At 52.8% G+C, this 27,557-nt stretch overlaps 1 protein-coding gene across 1 annotated transcript in view; it reads left to right on the top strand.

Annotated features, from left to right (window-relative positions):
* LOC135552370 (centrosomal protein of 89 kDa-like) overlaps nt 1-27,557 on the top strand; it is a 205,842-nt gene that overhangs the window by 128,048 nt on the left and 50,237 nt on the right. Inside the window, exon 20 of the mRNA XM_064983947.1 lies at nt 7,874-7,963. Within this exon, the coding sequence (XP_064840019.1) occupies nt 7,874-7,963 (90 nt within the window). The remainder of the gene's footprint in view (nt 1-7,873; nt 7,964-27,557) is intronic.

The raw sequence follows: 27,557 nt of genomic DNA, 5'->3' as shown, positions 1-27,557 counted from the left end.
GGGCTGTTAGACTGACTGACTGGGGGGGCTGTTAGACTGACTGACTGACTGACTGGGGGGCTGGTAGACTGACTGACTGGGGGGGGCTGTTAGACTGACTGACTGGGGGGGGCTGGTAGACTGACTGACTGGGGGGGACTGTTGACTGACTGGGGGGGCTGTTAGACTGACTGACTGGGGGGCTGTTAGACTGACTGACTGGGGGGCTGGTAGACTGACTGACTGACTGGGGGGCTGTTAGACTGACTGGGGGGCTGTTAGACTGACTGACTGGGGGGCTGTTAGACTGACTGACTGGGGGGCTGTTAGACTGACTGACTGGGGGGGCTGTTAGACTGACTGACTGGGGGGCTGTTAGACTGACTGACTGGGGGGCTGTTAGAGACTGACTGACTGACTGGGGGGCTGTTAGACTGACTGACTGGGGGGCTGTTAGACTGACTGACTGGGGGGCTGTTAGACTGACTGACTGGGGGGCTGTTAGACTGACTGACTGGGGGGCTGTTAGACTGACTGACTGGGGGGCTGTTAGACTGACTGACTGGGGGGCTGTTAGACTGACTGGGGGCTGTTAGACTGGACTGGGGGGCTGTTAGACTGACTGACTGGGGGGCTGTTAGACTGACTGACTGGGGGGCTGTTAGAGACTGACTGGGGGGCTGTTAGACTGACTGACTGGGGGGGGCTGTTAGACTGACTGACTGTTGACTGACTGGGGGGCTGTTAGACTGACTGACTGGGGGGCTGTTAGACTGACTGGGGGGCTGTTAGACTGACTGGGGGGCTGTTAGACTGACTGGGGGGCTGTTAGACTGACTGACTGGGGGGCTGTTAGACTGACTGACTGGGGGGCTGTTAGACTGACTGGGGGGCTGTTAGACTGACTGACTGGGGGGGGCTGGTAGACTGACTGACTGGGGGGCTGTTAGACTGACTGACTGGGGGGGCTGTTAGACTGACTGGGGGGCTGTTAGACTGACTGACTGGGGGGCTGTTAGACTGACTGACTGGGGGGCTGTTAGACTGACTGACTGGGGGGCTGTTAGACTGACTGGGGGGGCTGTTAGACTGACTGACTGGGGGGGCTGGTAGACTGACTGACTGACTGGGGGGCTGTTAGACTGACTGACTGGGGGGCTGTTAGACTGACTGACTGGGGGGCTGTTAGACTGACTGACTGGGGGGCTGTTAGACTGACTGGGGGGCTGTTAGACTGACTGACTGGGGGGTGTTAGACTGACTGACTGGGGGGGGCTGTTAGACTGACTGACTGGGGGGCTGTTAGACTGACTGACTGGGGGGTGTTAGACTGACTGACTGGGGGGGGCTGTTAGACTGACTGACTGGGGGGAGGGCTGTTAGACTGACTGACTGGGGGGACTGTTAGACTGACTGACTGGGGGGGCTGTTAGGCTGACTGACTGGGGGGCTGTTAGGCTGACTGACTGACTGGGGGGTGGCTGTTAGACTGACTGACTGACTGGGGGGTGGGGTGTTAGGCTGACTGACTACTCTGTGGAGGGCTGTTAGACTGACTGACTGGGGGGGCTGTTATACTGACTGACTGGGGGGGGCTGTTAGACTGACTGACTGACTGGGGGGCTGTTAGACTGACTGACTGGGGGGGGGGCTGTTAGACTGACTGACTGGGGGGGGCTGTTAGACTGACTGACTGGGGGGGGGGCTGTTAGGCTGACTGACTGGGGGGCTGTTAGACTGACTGACTGACTGGGGGGGGGCTGTTAGACTGACTGACTGGGGGGTGGGGGCTGTTAGACTGACTGACTGACTGGGGGGGGCTGTTAGACTGACTGACTGGGGGGGGCTATTAGACTGACTGACTGGGGGGGGCTGTTAGACTGACTGACTGGGGGGGGGCTGTTAGACTGACTGACTGGGGGGGGCTGTTAGGCTGACTGACTGGGGGGCTGTTAGACTGACTGACTGACTGGGGGGGGGGGGCTGTTAGACTGACTGACTGGGGGGCTGTTAGGCTGACTGACTGGGGGGGGTGGGGGCTGTTAGACTGACTGACTGACTGGGGGGGGCTGTTAGACTGACTGACTGGGGGGGGGTGGGGGCTGTTAGACTGACTGACTGACTGGGGGGGGGCTGTTAGACTGACTGACTGGGGGGGGGCTATTAGACTGACTGACTGGGGGGGGCTGTTAGACTGACTGACTGGGGGGCTGTTAGACTGACTGACTGGGGGGGGCTGTTAGACTGACTGACTGGGGGGGGGGGCTGTTAGACTGACTGGGGGGGGGGCTGTTATACTGACTGACTGGGGGGGGGTGGGGTGTTAGACTGACTGACTGGGGGGGGCTGTTAGGCTGACTGGGGGGCTGTTAGACTGACTGACTGGAGGGGGGCTGTTAGACTGACTGGGGGGGGGCTGTTATACTGACTGACTGGGGGGTGGGGTGTTAGACTGACTGACTGGGGGGGCTGTTAGGCTGACTGACTGGGGGGCTGTTGGACTGACTGACTGACTGACTGGGGGGGGGGCTGTTAGACTGACTGACTGGGGGGGGGGCTGTTAGACTGACTGACTGGGGGGGGGGCTGTTGGACTGACTGACTGACTGACTGGGGGGGGGGGGCTGTTAGACTGACTGACTGGGGGGCTGTTAGGCTGACTGACTGGGGGGCTGTTAGACTGACTGACTGGAGGGGGGGGCTGTTAGACTGACTGACTGGGGGGGGCTGTTAGACTGACTGACTGGAGGGGGGGCTGTTAGACTGACTGACTGGGGGGGCTGTTAGACTGACTGACTGACTGGAGGGGGCTGTTAGACTGACTGACTGGGGGGGGCTGTTAGGCTGACTGACTGGGGGGGCTGTTAGACTGACTGACTGGGGGGGGCTGTTAGACTGACTGACTGGGGGGGGCTGTTAGACTGACTGACTGGAGGGGGGCTGTTAGACTGACTGACTGGGGGGCTGTTAGGCTGACTGACTGGGGGGCTGTTAGGCTGACTGACTGGGGGGGGGGCTGTTAGGCTGACTGACTGGGGGGGCTGTTAGACTGACTGACTGGGGGGCTGTTAGACTGACTGACTGGGGGGGGCTGTTAGACTGACTGACTGACTGACTGGGGGGTGGGGTGTTAGACTGACTGACTGGGGGGGGCTGTTAGGCTGACTGACTGGGGGGCTGTTAGACTGACTGACTGGGGGGGGCTGTTAGACAGACTGACTGACTGGGGGGGGTGGGGTGTTAGACTGACTGACTGGGGGGGGCTGTTGGACTGACTGACTGACTGACTGGGGGGGTGGGGTGTTAGACTGACTGACTGGGGGGGGCTGTTAGGCTGACTGACTGGGGGGGGCTGTTAGACTGACTGACTGGGGGGGCTGTTAGGCTGACTGACTACTCTGTGGAGGGCTGTTAGACTGACTGACTGACTGGGGGGCTGTTAGACTGACTGACTGGGGGGGCTGTTAGACTGACTGACTGGGGGGGGGCTGTTAGACTGACTGACTGGGGGGGCTGTTAGACTGACTGACTGACTGACTGACTGGGGGGGGGGGGCTGTTAGACTGACTGACTGGAGGGGGGCTGTTAGGCTGACTGACTGGAGGGGGCTGTTAGACTGACTGACTGGGGGGGCTGTTAGACTGACTGACTGGGGGGGGCTGTTAGACTGACTGACTGGGGGGGGGGCTGTTAGACTGACTGACTGGAGGGGGGCTGTTAGACTGACTGACTGGGGGGCTGTTAGACTGACTGACTGGGGGGGCTGTTAGACTGACTGACTGGGGGGGCTGTTAGACTGACTGACTGGAGGGGGGCTGTTAGACTGACTGACTGGAGGGGGGCTGTTAGACTGACTGACTGGGGGGGGCTGTTAGACTGACTGACTGGGGGGGGGCTGTTAGACTGACTGACTGGGGGGCTGTTAGACTGACTGACTGGGGGGCTGTTAGGCTGACTGACTGGGGGGCTGTTAGGCTGACTGACTGACTGGGGGGTGTTAGGCTGACTGACTGACTGGGGGGGGGGCTGACTGACTGACTGGGGGGGGCTGTTAGACTGACTGACTGGGGGGCTGTTAGACTGACTGACTGGGGGGCAGGGGCTGTTAGACTGACTGACTGGGGGGGGCTGTTAGACTGACTGACTGGGGGGGCTGTTAGACTGACTGACTGGGGGGGCTGTTAGACTGACTGACTGGGGGGGGACTGACTGACTAGACTGACTGACTGGGGGGCTGTTAGACTGACTGACTGGGGGGCAGGGGCTGTTAGACTGACTGACTACTCTAATCTTGTTACTGTAGCTGGTTAGCATAATGTGGTTAACTTATTACTGTAGCTTGTTAGCATAATGTGGTTAATCTTGTTGTTAGACTGACTGACTGGGGGGCAGGGGCTGTTAGACTGACTGACTACTCTAATCTTGTTACTGTAGCTGGTTAGCATAATGTGGTTAACTTATTACTGTAGCTTGTTAGCATAATGTGGTTAATCTTGTTGTTAGACTGACTGACTGGGGGGGGGGGGGCTGTTAGACTGACTGACTGGAGGGGGGCTGTTAGACTGACTGACTGGAGGGGGGGCTGTTAGACTGACTGACTGGGGGGGCTGTTAGACTGACTGACTGGGGGGCTGTTAGGCTGACTGACTGGGGGGCTGTTAGGCTGACTGACTGGGGGGGGCTGTTAGGCTGACTGACTGGGGGGGGCTGTTAGACTGACTGGGGGGGGGCTGTTAGACTGACTGACTGGGGGGCTGTTAGACTGACTGACTGGGGGGCTGTTAGACTGACTGACTGGGGGGGGGGCTGTTAGACTGACTGACTGGAGGGGGCTGTTAGACTGACTGACTGGGGGGCTGTTAGGCTGACTGACTGGGGGGCTGTTAGGCTGACTGACTGGGGGGGGCTGTTAGGCTGACTGACTGGGGGGGGGGCTGTTAGACTGACTGACTGGGGGGCTGTTAGACTGACTGACTGGGGGGGCTGTTAGACTGACTGACTGACTGACTGGGGGGTGGGGTGTTAGACTGACTGACTGGGGGGGGGGCTGTTAGGCTGACTGACTGGGGGGGCTGTTAGACTGACTGACTGGGGGGGGCTGTTAGACAGACTGACTGACTGGGGGGTGGGGTGTTAGACTGACTGACTGGGGGGGCTGTTGGACTGACTGACTGACTGACTGGGGGGTGGGGTGTTAGACTGACTGACTGGGGGGGGGGCTGTTAGGCTGACTGACTGGGGGGGGCTGTTAGACTGACTGACTGGGGGGGCTGTTAGGCTGACTGACTACTCTGTGGAGGGCTGTTAGACTGACTGACTGACTGGGGGGGGGGCTGTTAGACTGACTGACTGGGGGGGGCTGTTAGACTGACTGACTGGGGGGGGGCTGTTAGACTGACTGACTGGGGGGGCTGTTAGACTGACTGACTGACTGACTGACTGGGGGGGGGGCTGTTAGACTGACTGACTGGAGGGGGGCTGTTAGGCTGACTGACTGGAGGGGGGCTGTTAGACTGACTGACTGGGGGGCTGTTAGACTGACTGACTGGGGGGGGCTGTTAGACTGACTGACTGGGGGGGGCTGTTAGACTGACTGACTGGAGGGGGGCTGTTAGACTGACTGACTGGGGGGCTGTTAGACTGACTGACTGGGGGGGCTGTTAGACTGACTGACTGGGGGGGCTGTTAGACTGACTGACTGGAGGGGGGCTGTTAGACTGACTGACTGGAGGGGGGGCTGTTAGACTGACTGACTGGGGGGCTGTTAGACTGACTGACTGGGGGGGCTGTTAGGCTGACTGACTGGAGGGGGCTGTTAGACTGACTGACTGGAGGGGGGCTGTTAGACTGACTGACTGGGGGGGGGCTGTTAGGCTGACTGACTGGGGGGCTGTTAGGCTGACTGACTGACTGGGGGGGGTGTTAGGCTGACTGACTGACTGGGGGGGGGGGCTGACTGACTGACTGGGGGGGCTGTTAGACTGACTGACTGGGGGGCTGTTAGACTGACTGACTGGGGGGGGCTGTTAGACTGACTGACTGGGGGGCAGGGGCTGTTAGACTGACTGACTACTCTAATCTTGTTACTGTAGCTGGTTAGCATAATGTGGTTAACTTATTACTGTAGCTTGTTAGCATAATGTGGTTAATCTTGTTAATGAACCTATCTCTCTCCCTCCTTCCTTATCCCTCCCTCCCCTCATTCCTCCCTCCCCTCATTCCTCCCTCCCTCCTTCCTTATCCCTACCTCTCTCTCCCTCCTTCCTTATCCCTCTCTCGCTCTCACTCCTTCCTTATCCCTCCCTCTCTCTCTCTCGCTCTCCCTCCTTCCTTATCCCTCTCTCGCTCTCCCTCCTTCCTTATCCCTCCCTCTCTCTCCCTCCTTCCTTATCCCTCCCTCTCTCGCTCCCCATCCTTCTTTATCCCTCCCTCTCTCGCTCTCCCTCCTTCCTTATCCCTCCCTCTCTCGCTCCCCCTCCTTCCTTATCCCTCCCTCTCTCTCTCCCCCTCCTTCCTTATCTCTCCCTCTCTCGCTCCCCCTCCTTCCTTATCCCTCCCTCTCTCGCTCCCCCTCCTTCCTTATCTCTCCCTCTCTCGCTCCCTCCTCATCCCTCTCTCACTCTCCCTCCCTCCGCATCCCTCTCTCTCTCTCCCTCCTTCCTTATCCCTCTCTCGCTCCCCCTCCTTCCTTATCCCTCCCTCTCTCGCTCTCCCTCCTTCCTTATCCCTCCCTCTCTCGCTCTCCCTCCTTCCTTATCCCTCCCTCTCTCTCCCTCCTTCCTTATCCCTCCCTCTCTCGCTCCCCCTCCTTCTTTATCCCTCCCTCTCTCGCTCTCCCTCCTTCCTTATCCCTCCCTCTCTCGCTCCCCCTCCTTCCTTATCCCTCCCTCTCTCTCTCCCCCTCCTTCCTTATCTCTCCCTCTCTCGCTCCCCCTCCTTCCTTATCCCTCCCTCTCTCGCTCCCCCTCCTTCCTTATCCCTCTCTCTCTCCCCCTCCTTCCTTATCCCTCCCTCTCTCGCTCTCCCTCCTTCCTTATCCCTCCCTCTCTCGCTCCCCCTCCTTCCTTATCCCTCCCTCTCTCGCTCCCCCTCCTTCCTTATCCCTCCCTCTCTCTCCCTCCTTCCTTATCCCTCCCTCTCTCGCTCTCCCTCCTTCCTTATCCCTCCCTCTCTCGCTCTCCCTCCTTCCTTATCCCTCCCTCCCCTCATTCCTCCCTCCCTCCTCATCCTTCTCTTGCTCTCCCTCCCTCCGCATCCCTCTCTCGCTCCCCCTCCTTCCTTATCCCTCTCTCGCTCCCCCTCCTTCCTTATCCCTCCCTCTCTCGCTCCCCCTCCTTCCTTATCCCTCCCTCTCTCGCTCTCCCTCCTTCCTTATCCCTCCCTCCCCTCATTCCTCCCTCCCTCCTCATCCTTCTCTTGCTCTCCCTCCCTCCGCATCCCTCTCTCGCTCTCCCTGCTTCCTCATCCCTCTCTCGCTCTCCCTCCCTCATCATCCCTCTCTCGCTCACCCTGCTTCCTCATCCCTCTCTCGCTCACCCTCCCTCCTCATCCCTCTCTCGCTCTCCCTCCCTCCTCATCCCTCTCTCGCTCTCCCTCCCTCCTCATCCCTCTCTCGCTCTCCCTCCCTCCTCATCCCTCTCTCGCTCTCCTTCCCTCCTCATCCCTCTCTCGTTCTCCCTCCCTCCTCATCCCTCTCTCGTTCTCCCTCCCTCCTCATCCCTCTCTCGCTCTCCCTTCCTCCTCATCCCTCTCTCGCTCTCCCTCCCTTCTCATACCTCTGTCTCGCTCTCCCTCCCTTCTCATACCTCTGTCTCGCTCCTCATCCCTCTCTCACTCTCCTCCTCCACTCCTCTCCCAGATCCGTAACCCTCCCTGTCTCCTCTCTCCCTCCGCAGGCCTCGTCCCTAGAGCACGACAAGCAGGGGGTGATCAGCAGGATTGTGGAGGACACCGTACGGCTCGGAAAGCTTCAAGAGAAGGTCAAGGTAAAGCAGCCACAACACCACCCTGACACACTGACTCTGAGCTCTCGACACCCATCCCGAGTCCCTGACAACCATCCCTGAGCCCCTCGATACACTGACTCTGAGCTCTCGACAACCATCCCCTGAGTCCCTGACAACCATCCCTGAACCCCCCTGACACCCATCCCCTGAGTCCCTGACAACCATCCCCTGAGCCCCCGACACCCATCCCCTGAGTCCCTGACAACCATCCCCTGAGTCCCTGACAACCATCCCCTGAGTCCCTGACAACCATCCCCTGAGTCCCTGACAACCATCCCCTGAGCCCCTGACAACCATCCCCTGAGCCCCTGACAACCATCCCTGAGCCCCTGACAACCATCCCCTGAGCCCCTGACAACCATCCCCTGAGCCCCTGACAACCATCCCCTGAGCCCCTGACAACCATCCCCTGAGTCCCTGACAACCATCCCCTGAGCCCCTGACAACCATCCCCTGAGCCCCTGACAACCATCCCCTGAGCCCCTGACAACCATCCCCTGAGCCCCTGACAACCATCCCCTGAGTCCCTGACAACCATCCCCTGAGCCCCTGACAACCATCCCCTGAGTCCCTGACAACCATCCCCTGAGTCCCTGACAACCATCCCCTGAGTCCCTGACAACCATCCCCTGAGTCCCTGACAACCATCCCCTGAGTCCCTGACAACCATCCCCTGAGTCCCTGACAACCATCCCCTGAGTCCCTGACAACCATCCCTGAACCCCCCGACAACCATCCCTGAACCCCCCGACAACCATCCCCTGAGTCCCTGACAACCATCCCCTGAGTCCCTGACACCCATCCCCTGAGTCCCTGACAACCATCCCCTGAGTCCCTGACAACCATCCCTGAGCCCCTCGATACACTGACCTCTGAGCCCCCGACAACCATCCCCGAGCCCCCGACAACCAGTCCCTGACAACCATCCCTGAGCCCCTCGATACACTAACTCTGAGCCCCTGACAACCAGTCCCTGACAACCATCCCTGAGCCCCTCGATACACTAACTCTGAGCCCCTGACAACCATCCCTGAGCACCTCGATACACTAACTCTGAGCCCCTGACAACCATCCCTGAACCCCCCGACAACCATCCCTGAACCCCTGACAACCATTCCCTGTCCCCCCGACAACCATCCCTGAACCCCCCGAGAACCGAGAGTGTGTAGGTGGGGAGAGTGTGTAGGTGGGGAGAGTGTGTAGGTGGGGAGAGTGTGTAGGTGGGGAGAGTGTGTAGGTGGGGAGAGTGTGTAGGTGGGGAGAGTGTGTAGGTGGGGAGAGTGTGTAGGTGGGGAGAGTGTGTAGGTGGGGAGAGTGTGTAGGTGGGGAGAGTGTGTAGGTGGGGAGAGTGTGTAGGTGGGGAGAGGGTGTAGGTGGGGAGAGTGTGTAGGTGGGGAGAGTGTGTAGGTGGGGAGAGTGTGTAGGTGGGGAGAGTGTGTAGGTGGGGAGAGTGTGTAGGTGGGGAGAGTGTGTAGGTGGGGAGAGTGTGTAGGTGGGGAGAGTGTGTAGGTGGGGAGAGTGTGTAGGTGGGGAGAGTGTGTAGGTGGGGAGAGTGTGTAGGTGTCTGTGTGGGTGTGGTATTATCCTGTCAACCTCCAGGCCTCAGACAGTAGTCTGGGTTACCATCGACTGACAGGCCTCAGACAGTAGTCTGGGTTACCATCGACAGACAGGCCTCAGACAGTAGTCTGGGTTACCATCGACTGACAGGCCTCAGACAGTAGTCTGGGTTACCATCGACAGACAGGCCTCAGACAGTAGTCTGGGTTACCATCGACAGACAGGCCTCAGACAGTAGTCTGGGTTACCATCGACCGACAGGCCTCAGACAGTAGTCTGGGTTACCATCGACTGACAGGCCTCAGACAGTAGTCTGGGTTACCATCGACAGACAGGCCTCAGACAGTAGTCTGGGTTACCATCGACCTCCAGGCCTCAGACAGTAGTCTGGGTTACCATCGACAGACAGGCCTCAGACAGTAGTCTGGGTTACCATCGACAGACAGGCCTCAGACAGTAGTCTGGGTTACCATCGACTGACAGGCCTCAGACAGTAGTCTGGGTTACCATCGACAGACAGGCCTCAGACAGTAGTCTGGGTTACCATCGACCTCCAGGCCTCAGACAGTAGTCTGGGTTACCATCGACCGACAGGCCTCAGACAGTAGTCTGGGTTACCATCGACAGACAGGCCTCAGACAGTAGTCTGGGTTACCATCGACAGACAGGCCTCAGACAGTAGTCTGGGTTACCATCGACCTCCAGGCCTCAGACAGTAGTCTGGGTTACCATCGACCTCCAGGCCTCAGACAGTAGTCTGGGTTACCATCGACCTCCAGGCCTCAGACAGTAGTCTGGGTTACCATCGACAGACAGGCCTCAGACAATAGTCTGGGTTACCATCGACCTCCAGGCCTCAGACAGTAGTCTGGGTTACCATCGACCGACAGGCCTCAGACAGTAGTCTGGGTTACCATCGACCTCCAGGCCTCAGACAGTAGTCTGGGTTACCATCGACTGACAGGCCTCAGACAGTAGTCTGGGTTACCATCGACAGACAGGCCTCAGACAGTAGTCTGGGTTACCATCGACCTCCAGGCCTCAGACAGTAGTCTGGGTTACCATCGACCTCCAGGCCTCAGACAGTAGTCTGGGTTACCATCGACTTACAGGCCTCAGACAGTAGTCTGGGTTACCATCGACCTCCAGGCCTCAGACAGTAGTCTGGGTTACCATCGACTGACAGGCCTCAGACAGTAGTCTGGGTTACCATCGACTGACAGGCCTCAGACAGTAGTCTGGGTTACCATCGACCTCCAGGCCTCAGACAGTAGTCTGGGTTACCATCGACCGACAGGCCTCAGACAGTAGTCTGGGTTACCATCGACTGACAGGCCTCAGACAGTAGTCTGGGTTACCATCGACTGACAGGCCTCAGACAGTAGTCTGGGTTACCATCGACCGACAGGCCTCAGACAGTAGTCTGGGTTACCATCGACAGACAGGCCTCAGACAGTAGTCTGGGTTACCATCGACCGACAGGCCTCAGACAGTAGTCTGGGTTACCATCGACAGACAGGCCTCAGACAGTAGTTTGGGTTACCATCGACAGACAGGCCTCAGACAGTAGTCTGGGTTACCATCGACTGACAGGCCTCAGACAGTAGTCTGGGTTACCATCGACAGACAGGCCTCAGACAGTAGTCTGGGTTACCATCGACTGACAGGCCTCAGACAGTAGTCTGGGTTACCATCGACCTCCAGGCCTCAGACAGTAGTCTGGGTTACCATCGACCTCCAGGCCTCAGACAGTAGTCTGGGTTACCATCGACAGACAGGCCTCAGACAGTAGTCTGGGTTACCATCGACCTCCAGGCCTCAGACCGTAGTCTGGGTTACCATCGACAGACAGGCCTTAGACAGTAGTCTGGGTTACCATCGACCTCCAGGCCTCAGACAGTAGTCTGGGTTACCATCGACTGACAGGCCTCAGACAGTAGTCTTGGTTACCATCGACTGACAGGCCTCAGACAGTAGTCTGGGTTACCATCGACAGACAGGCCTCAGACAGTAGTCTGGGTTACCATCAACCTCCAGGCCTCAGACAGTAGTCTGGGTTACCATCGACTGACAGGCCTCAGACAGTAGTGTGGGTTACCATCGACTGACAGGCAGATGAATGAGGTACGGTTACAGCTGCCAGCCCGGGCAAACAGATCAAACCAGTTAGTGAAGCTCTCCTTCCGACCCTGCCTCCCCTGCCTCGCCCTGCCTTCCCTGCCTCGCCCTGCCCTGCCCTTCCTTCACCTTGCCTCTCCCTGCCTCTCCCTGCCTCGCCCTGCCCTGCCCTTCCTTCACCTTGCCTTGCCCTGCCTCTCCCTGCCTCGCCCTGCCTCCCCTGCCTCGCCTCGCCCTGCCTCCCCTGCCTCCCCTCACCCTGCCTCCCCTCACCCTGCCTCCCCTCACCCTGCCTCCCCTGCCTCGCCCTGCCCCCCCTCACCTTGCCTCGCCCTGCCTGGCCTGCCTCGCCTCACCCTGCCTTGCCTCACTCTGCCCCCCTGCCTCGCCCTGCCTCCCCTCACCCTGCTTCCCCTCACCCTGCCTCCCCTCACCCTGCCTCCCCTCACCCTGCCTCCCCTCGCCCTGCCTCCCCTCACCCTTCAATAATGTGTAAATTATCCCTAGAGTAATCAAAGTGTTAACCAGGGCTGTAATGGGAGGAAAGGTGGTTGTGTTTATTTAGCTGTAATGTGTGCTACAGAACGCCAGCATCCATTTAGTTTTTGGCTGTCTTATTATCAGTTTAGCATTCAGTCTTAGCAGGGGCCAGTACCTGTCTCTGTCTGTGTCTCTATCTGTGTCTGTCTGACTCTCTCTGTGTCCTCTCCCTTATTTGAGGATGTGAAACAGCTCAATCTGTGTGCTGCACTCTGCCTGTTCTCCTCTCATTGATATTCTGAAGGCTGTTTACTGCTGTGATGCCTGCTTTCTGCAGTGGGCCTGGAGAGCAGTCTCCTCTCATTTCACCCCTCTATCTGCCCTTCTCTCTCCTCTCTGCCCTTCTGTCTCTCTCTATCTCTCTGTCTCTCTCCTCTCATTTCACCCCTCTATCTGCCCTTCTCTCTCTCCTCTCTGCCCTTCTGTCTCTCTCTATCTCTCTGTCTCTCTCCTCTCATTTCACCCCTCTATCTGCCCTTCTCTCTCTCCTCTCTGCCTTTATGTCTCTCTCTATCTCTCTGTCTCTCTCCTCTCATTTCACCCTTCTATCTTCCCTTCTCTCTCTCCTCTCTGCCCTTCTGTCTCTCTCTCTCTGTCTCTCTCCTCTCTGCCCTTCTGTCTCTCTCTCTCTCTCTGTCTCTCTCTGTCTCTCTCCTCTCTGCCCTTCTCTCTCTCTGTCTCTCTCCTCTCTGCCCTTATGTCTCTCTCTCTCTGTCTCTCTTCTCTCTCCCTTCTCTCTCTCCTCTTTGCCCTTCTGTCTCTCTCTCTCTGTCTCTCTTCCCTTCTCTCTCTCTCTGTCTCTCTCCTCTCTGCCCTTCTCTCTCTCTCTGTGTCTCTCTCTATCTCTCTCTCTCCTCTCTGCCCTTCTGTCTCTCTCTCTCTCTCTCTCTCTCTCTGTCTCTCTTCCCTCTCTCTCTCTCTCTCTCTCTCTCCCTCTCTCTCTCTCTCAATTCAATTCAAAAGGGCTTTATTGGCATGGGAGTGTTTACATTGCCAAAGTAAGTGAAAACTAAAAATAACAAAAAACCAACAGTGAGTTAATCAAAACAAAGACAACAACCAGACCTTAACACAGACAACAAGTTTGAAGAGAAAAACAATGTTTAACATATTATATTATTAATGGTTTTAAAATGTAGTTTAACATAATGATTTACATGATCTGTCTGGAAATAGTAGAATGTGTGAATGACAGGGGGAATAAAGGCAGACAAGCCACATCTCAGACTGGCCAATAAAAAGAGAAGATTAAGATGGGCAAGAACACAGACACTGGACAGAGGAACTCTGGCTAGAAGGCCAGCATCCCGGAGTCTCCTCTTCACTGTTGACATTGAGACTGGACAGAGGAACTCTGGCTAGAAGGCCAGCATCCCGGAGTCTCCTCTTCACTGTTGACGTTGAGACTGGACAGAGGAACTCTGGCTAGAAGGCCAGCATCCCGGAGTCTCCTCTTCACTGTTGACGTTGAGACTGGACAGAGGAACTCTGCCTAGAAGGCCAGCATCCCGGAGTCTCCTCTTCACTGTTGACGTTGAGACTGGACAGAGGAACTCTGCCTAGAAGGCCAGCATCCCGGAGTCTCCTCTTCACTGTTGACGTTGAGACTGGACAGAGGAACTCTGCCTAGAAGGCCAGCATCCCGGAGTCTCCTCTTCACTGTTGACGTTGAGACTGGACAGAGGAACTCTGCCTAGAAGGCCAGCATCCCGGAGTCTCGTCTTCACTGTTGATGTTGAGACTGGACAGAGGAACTCTGCCTAGAGGGCCAGCATCCCGGAGTCTCGTCTTCACTGTTGATGTTGAGACTGGACAGAGGAACTCTGCCTAGAGGGCCAGCATCCCGGAGTCTCCTCTTCACTGTTGACATTGAGACTGGACAGAGGAACTCTGCCTAGAAGGCAGGCATCCCGGAGTCTCCTCTTCACTGTTGACACTGGACAGAGAAACTCTGCCTAGAAGGCCAGCATCCCGGAGTCCCTGATATCTGTGAGTATAACAGAAGTCCATATGGCAGGCATAAACCTGAGAAAAAAATCCAATTGAGTCAGGTGTCTGGCTAAGAGCCACGGGCTCGTGACACGCGGTCATGAGAGAGTTGGCTCGCGTTCCATTGCTTTTCTACAAAGTGACCTAACATAATCGTTTGTTAAAGCTTTCACTGTAAAGCATGTTTGAAATCAGACACTGTGGCTGGAATAACGAGAATGTTATCTTTAAAACGGTGCCTAATACTTGTATGTTTGAGAAATTTGATTTATGAGATTTCTGTTGTTGGAATTTGGCACCCCGCTAGTGGAACCCCGTTCCCAGACAGGATAAGAGGTTCTCAAAATTCAAATAATCCAGGCTGTACTTTATCAGAAGCTTTTTCAAAGTCAGCTATAAATAGCAGGCCTGGTTTCCCTGATTTTCCTTATATTATCTCTTGGGTATCGTCTATGTAAAGAAGCCTGTCTGATTAGCATGAATAATATCTGACAATACCTTTTTCATCCTATGCATTTTGCATCACTGACTGTGGTGTAAGGGGCCTTAAACCCAGTGAAATCAGACCTCGTTGTTGAGTATGTGATAATCTTCCATTTTTATAGGAGTGTACATCAGAAAGGTTTGGTATACCTCAACTGGTATGCCATCCAAGCCTGGAGTTTTCCCAGACTTTTTTTATTTTATTTATTTATTTAATTTTACCCCATTTTTCTCCCCAATTTCGTGGTATCCAATTGTCTGCTGCCAGAAACGGTTTGAGTCTCATGGTGTCTCCCTTTCAGACGGGGAAGCGTTGGGTCTCATGGTGTCTCCCTTTCAGATGGGGAAGCGTTGGGTCTCATGGTGTCTCCCTTTCAGATGGGGAAGCGTTGGGTCTCATGGTGTCTCCCTTTCAGACGGGGAAGCGTTGGGTCTCCCTTTCAGATGGGGAAGCGTTGGGTCTCATGGTGTCTCCCTTTCAGACGGGGAAGCGTTGGGTCTCCCTTTCAGACGGGGAAGCGTTGGGTCTCATGGTGTCTCCCTTTCAGACTGGGAAGCGTTGGGTCTCATGGTGTCTCCCTTTCAGATGGGGAAGCGTTGGGTCTCATGGTGTCTCCCTTTCAGACGGGGAAGCGTTGGGCCTCATGGTGTCTCCCTTTCAGACGGGGAAGCGTTGGGTCTCATGGTGTCTCCCTTTCAGACGGGGAAGCGTTGGGTCTCATGGTGTCTCCCTTTCAGATGGGGAAGCGTTGGGTCTCATGGTGTCTCCCTTTCAGATGGGGAAGCATTGGGTCTCATGGTGTCTCCCTTTCAGACGGGGAAGCGTTGGGTCTCATGGTGTCTCCCTTTCAGATGGGGAAGCATTGGGTCTCATGGTGTCTCCCTTTCAGACGGGGAAGCGTTGGGTCTCATGGTGTCTCCCTTTCAGACGGGGAAGCGTTGGGTCTCATGGTGTCTCCCTTTCAGACGGGGAAGCGTTGGGTCTCATGGTGTCTCCCTTTCAGATGGGGAAGCGTTGGGTCTCATGGTGTCTCCCTTTCAGACGGGGAAGCGTTGGGTCTCATGGTGTCTCCCTTTCAGATGGGGAAGCGTTGGGTCTCATGGTGTCTCCCTTTCAGACGGGGAAGCGTTGGGTCTCCCTTTCAGATGGGGAAGCGTTGGGTCTCATGGGGTCTCCCTTTCAGATGGGGAAGCGTTGGGTCTCCCTTTCAGACGGGGAAGCGTTGGGTCTCATGGTGTCTTCCTTTCAGACGGGGAAGCGTTGGGTCTCATGGTGTCTCCCTTTCAGATGGGGAAGCGTTGGGTCTCCCTTTCAGACGGGGAAGCGTTGGGTCTCATGGGGTCTCCCTTTCAGACGGGGAAGCGTTGGGTCTCATGGTGCCTCCCTTTCAGATGGGGAAGCGTTGGGTCTCATGGTGTCTCCCTTTCAGACGGGGAAGCGTTGGGTCTCCCTTTCAGATGGGGAAGCGTTGGGTCTCATGGTGTCTCCCTTTCAGATGGGGAAGCGTTGGGTCTCCCTTTCAGACGGGGAAGCGTTGGGTCTCATGGTGTCTCCCTTTCAGACGGGGAAGCGTTGGGTCTCCCTTTCAGATGGGGAAGCGTTGGGTCTCCCTTTCAGACGGGGAAGCGTTGGGTCTCATGGTGTCTCCCTTTCAGACGGGGAAGCGTTGGGTCTCCCTTTCAGATGGGGAAGCGTTGGGTCTCCCTTTCAGACGGGGAAGCGTTGGGTCTCATGGTGTCTTCCTTTCAGATGGGGAAGCATTGGGTCTCATGGTGTCTCCCTTTCAGACGGGGAAGCGTTGGGTCTCATGGTGTCTCCCTTTCAGACGGGGAAGCGTTGGGTCTCATGGTGTCTCCCTTTCAGATGGGGAAGCGTTGGGTCTCATGGTGTCTCCCTTTCAGATGGGGAAGCGTTGGGTCTCCCTTTCAGACGGGGAAGCGTTGGGTCTCATGGTGTCTTCCTTTCAGATGGGGAAGCATTGGGTCTCATGGTGTCTCCCTTTCAGACGGGGAAGCGTTGGGTCTCATGGTGTCTCCCTTTCAGACGGGGAAGCGTTGGGTCTCATGGTGTCTCCCTTTCAGACGGGGAAGCGTTGGGTCTCATGGTGTCTCCCTTTCAGATGGGGAAGCGTTGGGTCTCATGGTGCCTCCCTTTCAGACGGGGAAGCGTTGGGTCTCATGGTGTCTCCCTTTCAGACTGGGAAGCGTTGGGTCTCATGGTGTCTCCCTTTCAGATGGGGAAGCGTTGGGTCTCATGGTGCCTCCCTTTCAGACGGGGAAGCGTTGGGTCTCATGGTGTCTCCCTTTCAGATGGGGAAGCGTTGGGTCTCATGGTGTCTCCCTTTCAGATGGGGAAGCGTTGGGTCTCATGGTGTCTCCCTTTCAGACGGGGAAGCGTTGGGTCTCATGGTGTCTCCCTTTCAGACGGGGAAGCGTTGGGTCTCCCTTTCAGATGGGGAAGCGTTGGGTCTCATGGTGTCTCCCTTTCAGACGGGGAAGCGTTGGGTCTCATGGTGTCTCCCTTTCAGACGGGGAAGCGTTGGGTCTCATGGTGTCTCCCTTTCAGATGGGGAAGCGTTGGGTCTCATGGTGTCTCCCTTTCAGACGGGGAAGCGTTGGGTCTCATGGTGTCTCCCTTTCAGATGGGGAAGCGTTGGGTCTCATGGTGTCTCCCTTTCAGACGGGGAAGCGTTGGGTCTCATGGTGTCTCCCTTTCAGATGGGGAAGCGTTGGGTCTCATGGTGTCTCCCTTTCAGACGGGGAAGCGTTGGGTCTCATGGTGTCTCCCTTTCAGATGGGGAAGCGTTGGGTCTCATGGTGTCTCCCTTTCAGATGGGGAAGCGTTGGGTCTCCCTTTCAGACGGGGAAGCGTTGGGTCTCATGGTGTCTCCCTTTCAGATGGGGAAGCGTTGGGTCTCATGGTGTCTCCCTTTCAGACGGGGAAGCGTTGGGTCTCATGGTGTCTCCCTTTCAGACAGGGAAGCGTTGGGTCTCCCTTTCAGATGGGGAAGCGTTGGGTCTCATGGTGTCTCCCTTTCAGATGGGGAAGCGTTGGGTCTCATGGTGCCTCCCTTTCAGATGGGGAAGCGTTGGGCCTCATGGTGTCTCCCTTTCAGATGGGGAAGCGTTGGGCCTCATGGTGTCTCCCTTTCAGATGGGGAAGCGTTGGGCCTCATGGTGTCTCCCTTTCAGATGGGGAAGCGTTGGGTCTCATGGTGTCTCCCTTTCAGATGGGGAAGCGTTGTGTCTCATGGTGTCTCCCTTTCAGATGGGGAAGCGTTGGGTCTCCCTTTCAGACGGGGAAGCGTTGGGTCTCATGGTGTCTCCCTTTCAGACGGGGAAGCGTTGGGTCTCATGGTGTCTCCCTTTCAGATGGGGAAGCGTTGGGTCTCCCTTTCAGATGGGGAAGCGTTGGGTCTCATGGTGCCTCCCTTTCAGATGGGGAAGCGTTGGGTCTCCCTTTCAGACGGGGAAGCGTTGGGTCTCATGGTGTCTCCCTTTCAGACGGGGAAGCGTTGGGTCTCATGGTGTCTCCCTTTCAGATGGGGAAGCGTTGGGTCTCATGGTGCCTCCCTTTCAGATGGGGAAGCGTTGGGCCTCATGGTGTCTCCCTTTCAGATGGGGAAGCGTTGGGCCTCATGGTGTCTCCCTTTCAGATGGGGAAGCGTTGGGTCTCATGGTGTCTCCCTTTCAGATGGGGAAGCGTTGGGTCTCATGGTGTCTCCCTTTCAGACGGGGAAGCGTTGGGTCTCATGGTGTCTCCCTTTCAGATGGGGAAGCGTTGGGTCTCCCTTTCAGATGGGGAAGCATTGGGTCTCATGGTGTCTCCCTTTCAGACGGGGAAGCGTTGGGTCTCATGGTGTCTCCCTTTCAGATGGGGAAGCGTTGGGTCTCATGGTGTCTCCCTTTCAGACGGGGAAGCATTGGGTCTCATGGTGTCTCCCTTTCAGATGGGGAAGCGTTGGGTCTCCCTTTCAGACGGGGAAGCGTTGGGTCTCATGGTGTCTCCCTTTCAGACGGGGAAGCGTTGGGTCTCATGGTGTCTCCCTTTCAGATGGGGAAGCGTTGGGTCTCCCTTTCAGACGGGGAAGCGTTGGGTCTCATGGTGTCTCCCTTTCAGATGGGGAAGCGTTGGGTCTCATGGTGTCTCCCTTTCAGATGGGGAAGCGTTGGGTCTCCCTTTCTCTCTTGCTCTGTCTCTCTCTGTCTCTCTCTCTCTCTCTCTCTCTCTCTCTCTCTCTCTCTCTCTCTCTCTCTCTGTCTCTCTGTCTGTCTCTCTCTCTCTCTCTCTCTGTCTGTCTCTCTCTCTCTCTCTCTCTCTCTCTCTATTCAATTCAATTCAAGGGGCTTTATTGGCATAGGAAACATGTGTTAACATTGCCAAAGCAAGTGAGGTAGATAATATATAAAGTGATTATATAAAGTGAAATAAACAATAAAAATTAACAGTAAACATTACACATACAGAAGTTTCAAAACAATAAAGACATTACAAATGTCATATTATATATATATACAGTGTTTTAACAATGTACAAATGGTAAAGGACACAAGATAAAATAAATAAGCATAGATATGGGTTGTATTTACAATGGTGTTTGTTCTTCACTGGTTGCCCTTTTCTCGTGGCAACAGGTCACAAATCTTGCTGCTGTGATGGCACACTGTGGAATTTCACCCAGTAGATGTGGGAGTTTATCAAAATTGGATTTGTTTTCAAATTCTTTGTGGATCTGTGTAATCTGAGGGAAATATGTCTCTCTAATATGGTCATACATTGGGCAGGAGGTTAGGAAGTGCAGCTCAGTTTCCACCTCATTTTGTGGGCAGTGAGCACATAGCCTGTCTTCTCTTGAGAGCCATGTCTGCCTACGGCGGCCTTTCTCAATAGCAAGGCTATGCTCGCTGAGTCTGTACATAGTCAAAGGCTTTCCTTAAGTTTGGGTCAGTCACAGTGGTCAGGTATTCTGCCGCTGTATACTCTCAGTTTAGGGCCAAATAGCATTCTAGTTTGCTCTGTTTTTTTGTTAATTCTTTCCAATGTGTCAAATAATTATCTTTTTGTTTTCTCATGATTTGGTTGGGTCTAATTGTGTTTCTGTCCTGGGGCTCTGTAGGGTGTGTTTGTGTTTATGAACAGAGCCCCAGAACCAGCTTGCTTAGGGGACTCTTCTCCAGGTTCATCTCTCTGTAGGTGATGGCTTTGTTGTGGAAGGTTTGGGAATCGCTTCCTTTTAGGTGGTTATAGAATTTAACGTCTCTTTTCTGGATTTTGATAATTAGTGGGTATCGGCCGAATTCTGCTCTTCATGCATTATTTGGTGTTCTACGTTGTACACGGAGGATATTTTTGCAGAATTCTGCGTGCAGAGTCTCAATTTGGTGTTTATCCCATTTTGTGAAGTCTTGGTTGGTGAGCGGACCCCAGACCTCACAACCATAAAGGGCAATGAGCTCTATGACTGATTCAAGTATTTTTAGCCAAATCCTAATTGGTATGTTGAAATTTATGTTCCTTTTGATGGCATAGAATGCCATTCTTGCCTTGTCTCTCAGATCGTTCACAGCTTTGTGGAAGTTCTCTCTCTCTCTCTGGCTCTCTCTCTCTGTCTCTCTCTGTCTCTGTCTCTCTCTGTGTGTCTCTCTCTCTCTCTCTCTCTATCTATCTCCCTCTGTCTCTCTCTCTATCTCTCTCTGTCTCTCTCTCTCTCTCTCTCTCTCTCTCTCTCTCTCTCTGTGTCTCTCTCTCTCTCTCTGTGTCTCTCTCTCTCTCTCTGTGTCTCTCTCTCTCTCTCTCTGTGTCTCTCTCTGTGTCTCTCTCTGTGTCTCTCTCTCTCTCTCTCTGTGTCTCTCTCTCTCTCTCTCTGTGTCTCTCTCTCTCTCTGTGTGTCTCTCTCTCTCTCTCTCTCTCTCTATCTCTCTGTCTCTGTCTCTCTGTCTCTCTCTCTATCTGTATCTCTCTCTCTGTGTCTCTGTCTCTGTCTCTCTATCTCTCTGTCTCTATCTCTCTGTCTCTATCTCTCTGTCTCTCTCTCTATCTGTATCTCTGTCTCTCTCTCTATCTGTATCTCTATCTCTCTGTCTCTGTCTCTCTGTCTCTCTGTCTCTCTGTCTCTTCCCTCTCTCTCTCTATCTGTATCTCTGTCTCTCTCTCTCTCTGTCTCTCTCTCTCTCTCTCTATCTGTATCTCTCTCTCTGTCTCTCTCTCTCTCTCTCTCTCTCTCTCTCTCTTTCTGTATCTCTCTCTCTATCTGTATCTCTCTCTCTCTCTGTCTCTCTCTCTCTCTCTCTCTCTCTCTCTCTGTATCTCTCTCTCTGTCTCTCTCTGTCTCTCTCTCTCTCTCTCTGTCTCTCTCTCTCTCTCTCTCTCTCTCTCTGTCTCTCTCCCTCTCTCTCTATCTGTATCTCTCTCTGTGTCTCTCTCTCAATTCAATTCAATTCAAGGGGCTTTATTGGCATGGGAAACATGTTAACATTGCCAAAGCAAGTAAGGTATATAATATATAAAGTGAAATAAACAATAAAAATTAACAGTAGACATCACACATACAGAAGTTTCAAAACAATAAAGACATTACAAATGTCATATTATATATATATACAGTGTTTTTACAATGTGCAAATGGTAAAGGACACAAGATAAAATAAATAAGCATAGATATGTGTTGTATTTACAATGGTGCGTGTTCTTCACTGGTTGCCCTTTTCTCGTGGCAACAGGTCACAAATCTTGCTGCTCTGATGGCACACTGTGGAATTTCACCCAGTAGATATGGGAGTTTTTCAAAATTGGATTTGTTTTCGAATTCTTTGTGGATCTGTGTAATCTGAGGGAAATATGTCTCTCTAATATGGTCATACATTGGGCAGGAGGTTAGGAAGTGCAGCTCAGTTTCCACCTCATTTTGTGGGCAGTGAGCACATAGCCTGTCTTCCCTTGAGAGCCATGTCTGCCTACGGCGGCCTTTCTCAATAGCAAGGCTATGCTCGCTGAGTCTGTACATAGTCAAAGCTTTCCTTAATTTTGGGTCAGTCACAGTGGTCAGGTATTCTGCCGCTGTGTACTCTCTGTGTAGGGCCAAATAGCATTCTAGTTTGCTCTGTTTTTTTGTTAATTCTTTCCAATGTGTCAAGTAATTATCTTTTTGTTTTCTCATGATTTGGTTGGGTCTAATTGTGCTGCTGTCATGGGGCTCTGTAGGGTGTGTTTGTGAACAGAGCCCCAGGACCAGCTTGCTTAGGGGACTCTTCTCCAGGTTCATCTCTCTGTAGGTGATGGCTTTGTTGTGGAAGGTTTGGGAATCGCTTCCTTTTAGGTGGTTATAGAATTTAACTGCTCTTTTCTGGATTTTGATAATTAGTGGGTATCGGCCTAATTCTGCTCTGCATGCATTATTTGGTGTTCTACGTTGTACACTGAGGATATTTTTGCAGAATTCTGCGTGCAGAGTCTCAATTTGGTGTTTGTCCCATTTTGTGAAGTCTTGGTTGGTGAGCGGACCCCAGACCTCACAACCATAAAGGGCAATGGGCTCTATGACTGATTCAAGTATTTTTAGCCAAATCCTAATTGGTATGTTGAAATTTATGTTCCTTTTGATGGCATAGAATGCCCTTCTTGCCTTGTCTCTCAGATCGTTCACAGCTTTGTGGAAGTTACCTGTGGAGCTGATGTTTAGGCCAAGGTATGTATAGTTTTTTGTGTGCTCTAGGGCAACAGTGTCTAGATGGAATTTGTATTTGTGGTCCTGGTGACTGGACCTTTTTGGAACACCATTATTTTGGTCTTACTGAGATTTACTGTCAGGGCCCAGGTCTGACAGAATCTGTGCATAAGATCTAGGTGCTGCTGTAGGCCCTCCTTGGTTGGTGACAGAAGCACCAGATCATCAGCAAACAGCAGACATTTGACTTCAGATTCTAGTAGGGTGAGGCCGGGTGCTGCAGACTTTTCTAGTGCCCGCGCCAGTTCGTTGATATATATGTTGAAGAGGGTGGGGCTTAAGCTGCATCCCTGTCTAACCCCACGACCCTGTGTGAAGAAATGTGTGTGTTTTTTGCCAATTTTAACCGCACACTTGTTGTTTGTGTACATGGATTTTATGATGTCGTATGTTTTACCCCCAACACCACTTTCCATCAGTTTGTATAGCAGACCCTCATGCCAAATTGAGTCGAAGGCTTTTTTGAAATCAACAAAGCATGAGAAGACTTTGCCTTTGTTTTGGTTTGTTTGGTTGTCAATTAGGGTGTGCAGGGTGAATACATGGTCTGTTGTACGGTAATTTGGTAAAAAGCCAATTTGACATTTGCTCAGTACATTGTTTTCATTGAGGAAGTGTACGAGTCTGCTGTTAATGATAATGCAGAGGATTTTCCCAAGGTTACTGTTGACGCATATTCCACGGTAGTTATTGGGGTCAAATTTGTCTCCATTTTTGTGGATTGGGGTGATCAGTCCTTGGTTCCAAATATTGGGGAAGATGCCAGAGCTAAGGATGATGTTAAAGAGTTTTAGTATAGCCAATTGGAATTTGTTGTCTGTATATTTGATCATTTCATTGAGGATACCATCAACACCACAGGCCTTTTTGGGTTTGAGGGTTTTTATTTTGTCCTGTAACTCATTCAATGTTATTGGAGAATCCAGTGGGTTCTGGTAGTCTTTAATAGTTGATTCTAAGATCTGTATTTGATCATGTATATGTTTTTGCTCTTTATTCTTTGTTATAGAGCCAAAAAGATTGGAGAAGTGGTTTACCCATATATCTCCATTTTGGATAGATAATTCTTCGTGTTGTTGTTTGTTTAGTGTTTTCCAATTTTCCCAGAAGTGGTTAGAGTCTATGGATTCTTCAATTACATTGAGCTGATTTCTGACATGCTGTTCCTTCTTTTTCCGTAGTGTATTTCTGTATTGTTTTAGTGATTCACCATAGTGAAGGCGTAGACTCAGGTTTTCCGGGTCTCTATGTTTTTGGTTGGACAGGTTTCTCAATTTCTTTCTTAGAATTTTGCATTCTTCATCAAACCATTTGTCATTGTTGTTAATTTTCTTCGGTTTTCTATTTGAGATTTTTAGATTTGATAGGGAAGGTGAGAGGTCAAATATACTGTTAAGATTTTCTACTGCCAAGTTTACACCTTCACTATTACAGTGGAACGTTTTATCCAGGAAATTGCCTAAAAGGGATTGAATTTGTTGTTGCCTAATTGTTTTTTGGTAGGTTTCCAAACTGCATTCCTTCCATCTATAGCATTTCTTAATGTTACTCAGTTCCTTTGGCTTTGATGCCTCATGATTGAGTATTGCTCTGTTTAGGTAGACTGTGATTTTGCTGTGGTCTGATAGGGGTGTCAGTGGGCTGACTGTGAACGCTCTGAGAGACTCTGGGTTGAGGTCAGTGATAAAGTAGTCTACAGTACTACTGCCAAGAGATGAGCTATAGGTGTACCTACCATAGGAGTCCCCTCGAAGCCTACCATTGACTATGTACATACCCAGCGTGCGACAGAGCTGCAGGAGTTGTGACCCGTTTTTGTTCGTTATGTTGTCATAGTTGTGCCTAGGGGGGCACACGGTGGAGGGAATGCTGTCACCTCCAGGCAGGTGTTTGTCCCCCTGTGTGCTGAGGGTGTCAGGTTCTTGTCCGGTTCTGGCATTTAGGTCACCACAGACTAGTACATGTCCCTGGGCCTGGAAATGATTGATTTCCCCCTCCAGGATGGAGAAGCTGTCTTCATTAAAATATGGGGATTCTAGTGGGGGGATATAGGTAGCACACAGGAGGACATTTTTCTCTGTTAGGATAATTTCCTTTTGAATTTCTAGCCAAATGTAGAATGTTCCTGTTTTGATTAATTTAATGGAGTGAGTTAGGTCTGTTCTATACCAAATTAGCATACCCCCTGAGTCCCTTCCCTGTTTCACACCTGGTAGTTTGGTGGATGGGACTACCAGCTCTCTGTAACCTAGAGGGCATCCAGTGGGTCTGTCTCCTCTATACCAGACAATGTCTGTATTACCGATTTCTTTGGTGAAGTCCGGGTTTCTGCTCTTCAGGCCAAAGGCAGATGACCTCAGGCCTTGGATATTCCAGGATGAAATAGTAAAGGCTTTTTGTTCCATAAAGTGTCCAATGTTGTTGGTCGTGGTTTGGCCTCAGGCCAGTAAGTGTGAGCAGAGCCTGCTGAGCATCTGGTACATGCCATTGGCTTGGGCGAGTGTGAGAGTGGGGGTTGGGACTGTTTGCCCGCTCACTACCTGGGCGTATGTGTGGCTTCCATGTTGAGGCCCTCTTTGCGGGGGTGGGGTGCATGGGGTGGGCAGGAGTGGCATAGGTCTGATCTGAGGGGGCCTAAATGGGGTGTGAGCATGGTTGACGTGGGGGGGTGTTGATTGGTTGGAGTAGGGGTGTGGATGTGTCTGGGTGTGCGGTGGTCTGGATGTAATTCCTCTTGGCGTGGGTCCTCTATGTGTAGGTCCAGGGGGGGGGTCCTGCAGGTCTGGGAGGGTGTCTCGCTGGTCTGGGTGGGGTGTCTATTGATCTGTTGCTCCTGTGTGAAGTGTTGGGGATACGTTTGAGAGCGATGTCCTTTAGAGTTCGGGCAAAGATGGGCACTGCTGCCTTGTAGAGGTGGACCTGGTCATAGAGGCTGTTCAAGTCCAGGGTGGAGTGGTGGGCCAGGAAAACGTTTGGTTTTGAGGCACAGTCACGGGAAATACTTGCGTTTACCCGCTGTATTGTGGCAGGGTGGAAGTCTTTTCGTGGTAGCAGGGTGGAGATAACCACTTGTGCGTTGGGGAAAGTAGAAGAAGCCTTTTCAATCACTCCCTTCAGTGCTGTGGCCACTCTTTCCTGCTGGGCCCTCAGGTCGTTTGTGCCTGTGTGTATTATTATGTGGCTAGGTGAGCCTAGTTTGGCCTCAGACAGAAGGTCTATGGCGCTCTGGGTGTTTGGACACCAGAGTTTAGACACACTGTGTTTGGGAAAAAGTTTTTTTTCTTCTATATATTTCCCATTTGAGTCCATAAGTAGTACAATCTGTGTCTTGTGTTTGTCCTCAGTGGGTGTGGGGGGGTTGTCAGAAGGGCTATCAGGGTGGCTGACAGGGGGGGGGTGCTCAGAGGGGGTGAGAGCCGCTGGGCTTGGGGTTCTTCATTTGTCTGTTCTGCTGTGATGTCGAGATTTTTGTTGGGTGATGAGGTGGGCTGTTCTTCTGGCTTCTCTGTGGGGGTGGCCACCTCTCTAGTGGGTTGTTCTCTGTCACACGCCATCCCCCTCAACCTCTCCTCCATCCCCCTCAACCTTTCCTCCATCCCCCTCACCTTCTCCTCCATCCCCCTCAACCTCTCCTCCACCAGCAGTCTGATACTCTCCTCTAGGGCTCTGTTCTGCTCCTCTTTCTCCTGTTGTATTTGTCTCACCACTGTCCAAAGTGCAGATATGTCTCTGTCCACCTCCAGCTCTCCTGGTCTGGTTAAGGGGCTGTTGTTGTGCTGGGCTGTTGTCTGGGTCTGTGCTGACTGAAGTGTGATCACCTGCTGTTCCAGCTCCACCTGCCTTATCTCCAGCTGGGTGAATTTGTCTTTCATTTCAATGAGGGAGTGGTAATCTGTGCTGGGAGGTTGACTCTCCGCTGGGGGTTGCTCGTCTGTGGGGTTACATAGTGAAGAGGTCTGGTCTGACCCACTCGGTGTGGGGGTATCTTTATCAAGGGAGAGCTTCTCCTGCTGGGCTAATTCTTTGATTAGGTGAATGTCCAGCTGAAACTGTTTGGTATTACTCTGTACAATTACTGTTCCGGACTTATAGATATTTATATTGCTTGACTCAGAGTCCTCGTTATCAAGTATTCTGAGTTTCCAGCCCTCGTTAACCCCCCTCTCTTAACAAAGGGGTAGTGTGCTAATATAGCACTGTGCCATGCCAGGGGATGGTTTGTGTGGAAGATAAGGTTGCTGATGTTCCCATTTTTGTAATAGTCAGCAAAAAGTGTCTCTTGATTTTCCATAAGGAGCTTCATTTTGTAATCTTTTCTTGACTTATCATTCTTTACATGCAGAGGGTACTGTATTTTAATTACCTCTGAACAGCGGGAGGGAGCCTCTAAGGCCTCTCCATTTGGTTGGGGTAGACTGTGTGACTCTCCTGCCATTGTTGGGCTAATGGGCTTTGACACCTCTCACTTGACACGTCAGTGCTAGTTGAAGCTGTATCAAGCTTGGCAGAATTATGTTAGAATTCAGTCCTTATAAAGTAATGTTGTGTATTTTTCTTCTTGGCTTTTGGCTTTTAAATATATAGTTTCAGTCTAAGCATTACTCACTCAGTTCCAGGTTGGATGGGGTTTTCAGGTTTCTGTTGTTTTCCAGAGAATTTGCTGTATAGAGAAATAAATCTTGGTAGTTGTGAACCTTCCAGGTGATTCCGTAATTCCGTCCAAAATCAGGTTGTAGGTTTTAAGTTTTGATTTGAAGTGGGGGTTATGTTGTAGAGGGTAGAATCCAGTATGTGTTCCTGACAAAAAATCCAAGTTTATCTAACTCCTAATCTATCTTTTTTAAAGAAAATGCTGAAAAATGCAGGAGCTCATCTGATCGTGACCTCTCTCTCTGTCTTTCTCTCTCTCTCTCTCTCTCTCTGTCTCTCTCCCTCTCTCTCCCTCTCTCTCTGTCTCTGTCTGTCTCTCTGTCTCTGTCTGTCTCTCCGTCTCTGTCTCTATCTCTCTGTCTCTCTCTGTCTCTCTCTCTCTGTCTCTGTCTGTCTCTCTCTCTCTGTCTCTCTCTCTCTCTCTGTCTCTGTCTGTCTCTCTCTCTCTGTCTCTCTCTCTGTCTCTGTCTCTCTCTCTCTGTCTCATCTGTCTCTCTGTCTCTGTCTGT

This window comes from Oncorhynchus masou, chromosome 2, assembly GCF_036934945.1.
Source record: "Oncorhynchus masou masou isolate Uvic2021 chromosome 2, UVic_Omas_1.1, whole genome shotgun sequence".
In the NCBI taxonomy this organism is placed as follows: domain Eukaryota; kingdom Metazoa; phylum Chordata; class Actinopteri; order Salmoniformes; family Salmonidae; genus Oncorhynchus; species Oncorhynchus masou.
The sequence above is the reverse complement of the archived record's forward strand: the minus strand, read 5'-3'. Positions and strand labels throughout refer to the sequence as shown.